Source organism: Drosophila kikkawai, chromosome 3L, assembly GCF_030179895.1.
Source record: "Drosophila kikkawai strain 14028-0561.14 chromosome 3L, DkikHiC1v2, whole genome shotgun sequence".
NCBI classification, from domain to species: Eukaryota; Metazoa; Arthropoda; class Insecta; order Diptera; family Drosophilidae; genus Drosophila; species Drosophila kikkawai.
The window spans coordinates 761,289-766,181 of NC_091730.1; the positions used below are offsets into that span (position 1 = coordinate 761,289).

General features: G+C 46.1%; 1 protein-coding gene across 1 annotated transcript; it reads left to right on the forward strand.

Annotated features, from left to right (window-relative positions):
* The first annotated feature begins 1,480 nt into the window (after nucleotides 1–1,480).
* LOC108079029 (alpha-(1,3)-fucosyltransferase C) lies at nucleotides 1,481–3,080 on the forward strand. Its single transcript, XM_017173210.3, has 2 exons — nucleotides 1,481–2,543; nucleotides 2,597–3,080. Exons 1-2 carry the CDS (start codon nucleotides 1,618–1,620, stop codon nucleotides 3,006–3,008), a joined length of 1,338 nt encoding a protein of 445 aa, XP_017028699.1. The 5' UTR covers nucleotides 1,481–1,617; the 3' UTR covers nucleotides 3,009–3,080.
* The last annotated feature ends 1,813 nt before the right edge of the window (nucleotides 3,081–4,893 follow it).

Genomic DNA, 4,893 nt, shown 5'->3' on the forward strand with positions numbered 1-4,893 from the left:
CCCAGAATGCACATTCGATTCTCTCCCGCCTGCGATTCGCGGGAATAATTAAAATTTATATATGTTTTGGGTTCGCGGCGGTTCTTGGATTTCGTTTTTTGTTTCTTTTTGTGTAGCCAGAGCTTCTAATTCGTTCGTTTCAACGGATTCGCTCCTCGTCTGGCGACGGCGGGCAATCACAAATCCATTTCACTTTCATAACTCATCGGATCCAGGCAATTTACATTGCCGGCTGTCACCGCTCTTCCCTGTCCCTTCCCGGAATCCGGAATCTGGAATCCTTTTTCGCCATCATTTTCAGCTTTCTGCTCGTCCCGACAACAGAGTCACGTTGTGGAAGTTAACATGAATGCGTAACATTTAAATGGTTGTCAATTGGAAAATTGCGAAGTCACTACACCATAAAAAAAATAAATTTAATTTAATAATCACAAAGAGTAGCAGGAGCACCTCAAACATAAGAAAAAACGATCCTACACGAACCTTTAGTAAAACAGAACCCCGAAAGGAACTCAAAAGCGCGACTCTTGTTTAAGGCTTTTAAGAAGCGGAATGCTTATCATTCAAATGTTAAAATTCAAGTTGAAAAGAATATATAAACTCTTCAAAATATATTATATATGTTAGAACATAATTCCCTTCTATTTCTTCGAGTGCACTCAGTATTCGCTTTCTCTTTCTCAATGACACTCTCTCATAATTGAGAGACAACGTGCGTGGCGGAAGATGGGCAAGGAAACAATGACACCGTCCACTTCCATTCCAGCGCCTGGCACGTCCGCAAAGTGGCGTTTCCACTGGTGTCCACTGTTCACATCCTCGTCGCGAATGCGAAACGCATTTGAAATGAGCTCAGAGGAGAAGCGGGCGTCGAAAAACAACAATTGCAAAATGAATATTCGAAATTGCAGTGATATATCATCGATGGATTGTTCCTCTCCCTCTGTCCACGTCCCGCAACGGTGAATCGTGAAACGTTACGCAAATTTTCTGGCAGATTGTCATGTTTCTGATGGTTTGGCAAAATGATTGATTACTTTGTTCCTGCTCTCAGGAAACAGCGAACGAAAGGCTGCAAGTGGTGGCGGAATTGGCAAGGAGGGCGATGATGAAAGTGGCAAATCGGAAATGCAAAAGTGGGGAGGAAAAACGACTGATTGATTGAAAGGGGTTTTCCTATATAGTGTAGCTGCGTGCAAAGCTCCAAGATGAACGCGCCCATCAATCCCCCCGACACTTTCATGATGGGCCATTTGTATTTCATTGCATGAATTCAATCAAAATCAAGAAGCAAAAGTGTAAATGGTTCAAGCAATAAACTATATATCCGCGGATTGCATTATTTTAGTTAAAAGAATAAAAGGTACAGATTAAATACCGTGTTATATATTTAAAACAAACGTTTTCTTCTAATAAATAAGATGCATAGCGCGGAGAAAAAAATGTCCAGCTGAATCGAGTTGCCTGGGTCGGAGATGCCTTCTTGAAACTCTAAGTAAGAATTTCTTACAAACATTTTCGGAGAAAGTTTTAAATTTTTCCTAGTATCCAAGTACAGAATCGGTCGATGTTTCAAAATCTCAACCATATATTTTCACATGACAAAACCTAGTGCCGATGGACAAAAATATTCAATTTCCAGTGGACAAGATCCTAAGCCTGAGACGCATTTCGGTGCAGACGGAGAACATGGAGGAGCTGCCCAACTTCCTGCCGCGTCAACTCAGCGCTGACACAGTTAAACGCCCTGACAAGGGGCCTCTGCCCAAGGGACGCTGGATGTCGGCAAGTGGAGTGGACCTGCCACCTCCACAAAGATCTCCCATGTCCCACCTGAATCGCCAACGGGAGCTGTACTCAACAAACCAATACATCATCGTATTGAAGACGGTGGTAGGCGTGATAGTGGTCTGCACTTTCCTAAGCATGATTTTCGTTAGTCACCTTGGCCAGAGTGGGGAACGAGAGTCCAGCCCGAAGGTCCTGATCCTGCTGTGGAACGAGGACCCATCCAAGATGTTCAGGAAACCAACGCACTCGGAGTGTGGCTGTGTGGTCACCACTGACAGGAGGCATTTGGACAAGCCGTACGACGCCGTCGTCTTTAACGCAGATCTGCCATACTCCCTCGAGGATTTCAGCGAAATCAACCGCACTGCTAATTATCTGTCGGTCTTTGCTGCCAGGAATCCCCTGAGCCTGGGCCAGGGACCAGGGGTTTGGCCCGTCGACAACTGGCCGTTCTTCAACCTGACCATGACCTATCGCCTGGACTCGCAACTGGTCTGGTCGGAGTTCTACTTTTCCTTCACCAACACGGCCAGGAGGTTGAACTCGTTCCGTGCCCCCAGTGAGCAGTATGGCGACGATATGCCGGGTAGTAGGATCCAATTCCTGGAGAGCCACTTGCAAAAGAAGGATCGCCTGGCAATGTACCTAATCTACGAGGTGGATGAGGCGAGCCTCCCTGAGAGCTTTTACTTGGCGGAGCTGCGCAAATTCATGGACCTAGATGCCTTCGACAGCTGTATGGGTCCCATCGAGTAAGTTAAGGGAAGCTCGTCGTTAGAATACGTCGTAAACTCTCCACCCACAGCTGCAATCACTACCACTTCTGGCTGATCTTTGATGCGACAGCCTGTCCAGACTATGTGCCACCCCAGATGTACATGGCCATGCATAACTTCATTGTGCCCGTCCTGATTGGAGGCGGAAACCTGACCAATCTAGTGCCGCCGGAGTCCTACATCAGCAGCATCGACTTTCCGAAGCCCAAGGATCTGGCGGCACATCTAAAGTACTTGGTGAAAACACCGGAGGAGTACCAGCGCTGTTTCTGGTGGCACTCGATCTACAAGTTGCGCCGCAGCTCGGTGCCCTACTGCCAGCTCTGCTCTTTCCTCAATCAGCCGAAGGAGGAGCGCCGCATTGAGACCACCTCACTGATGAACTTTGCCGACTGGTGGACCAAATATCAGTGCCCTCAACGAGTCACCACCTTCTTGTGATGCGTTTTGAACGATACCCATTCTTCGATTTCCAGAGTCCCCCAATTATAATTACCCATGTTCGCAAATTGCCTTTGATCGGTGTGGTTCCGTTTAGTTGACTTGTTGAGTTCTGGGCTTTCTTCTTCTTGGGTTTCTCTTGGTCGGCGGGGTTCTTGGGGTTTAATTCCGCGGAATTTCGGCGGCACTTTATTGACCTCGCCGACAACTCCGGGTTGCATGGAGCCTTAATAATACTCTATCAAAAGGTTTGGGTTTAAATGGAGTGGAGAGAAGGTGAAAAGTGCTAACAAAGGTTTTTGTGTATTTTTTGTATCAAACATTTAAAATTTTCTAAAATTTCTAGTTTAAAATTTCAATAAACATACATTCAACAATTTAGTCACATTTTTTATAATCTCATTTTCCTGTTTTTTAGCGCATACAAAATTCGGATTTGTGCGTAAACACTGGCATAATTCCCTTTCAAAATTTTGGGTTATTTTCGCAAATGATTTGGACTGGGCGTCGTCCCAAGGATGGCAGGATGCCTCGCATGCCAACCCGTGCCAGGCAGCCCGGTATGCCGCCATATGGAACAGAAAAAGGTGAAACGGAAGGACGGAGTAGGACGGTGCAGCCGGCTATTGTCGCTCAAGTGGAGCCTTGTGCTGGTGGGAAAACGCAGGGACAGCCGTCAACTGCACTGGCACTGGGCATAGATAAAGCAAATATGTAGAACTTGTTCCCCATTGTGGACCATTCCAGATGGAGACGGAGATGCCAGCAGAGTGGAGTGGGCAGCTCCGGACGCGAACGAGTGGGCGACAAGACATGACAAGGAGGTGCCGTCCAGAAAATGTGGGATAAGGTGGAATATAGTGGTGGGTCCAGGTGATGTTCCAGGCGGGGCGGCTCACACAATGCACGAAAAACAAACAGAATTGTCATGGGAAATATTTCACGGCGTTGCCAGTTCTGGGTTCTGGGTGAGGAGTCAAGTGCCCAAGATGTGCTCCCCATTTCCCCTCAAATCTCACATCTCTTTCCCGGCTCGGAATGTCTTTCAAAACGGTATCACGGGCACAAAACACTTTTCTTCTCGCCACACACAACACAATATTTATAAGTTAAATGCTTCACTAAACAATAAGCCACAGCGGACAACTGGCTAGGAGTTTTGCACTGAGAGAAATCAGGCTGAGATGGTTCTAAGTACAATCTACAATAACTGGATACTTGTGTTTAAAGGAAATTTTGTCTCTGAAGGAAAATTTGTATAACAAATAAAGATCTTGAAAGGTTTTATATTATTTTCCCCTTAGTAATATTTGTTACATTTTCCCACCTAATTTTTCTTTCTCTGCATTATCCAATCTCGGACGGGGACATGGTAAAAAGAGGAAAAAAGTAAGTTGAAGGCGAGGCGATAATGAAACCAAAGACAAGCACATCGGACCAAGTCCAGAGGGCCTTGCCTTGGACCCTTCGAGTTGACAGGTTGTCCCTTGTTGCCCGATGACTCCCCACCAGCACCCTCGGGTGCCCTGCTCTGCTGGATTCCCATTTCGGTTCTGGGAAGTTCTCATCATCTCACTCTCTCTCGTGTTTGCCCATTCTGTTATCAACTATTACAATATTTTTGTTTAATTGACAAACAGGTTTATCATTAACATTTTTCTCACTCACAACTCCCAGCTCCAACTCTGCGTTGGCGGCTGCCTTCTCTGGAGTTTCTTGCTTTTTTTTTTTGGGAAAACATTCCTGGAGTGGGGAAGCAGCGGCGCTTCAGTTGACGCTCCAACTGTTTTCCCACACTGATTTCTGATATTTCTGGACACCGTGAAGCAGCAGGGCAAACTGAACCACAATGGGATGATGTGAGAAGTGTACTAAATGGTCAATA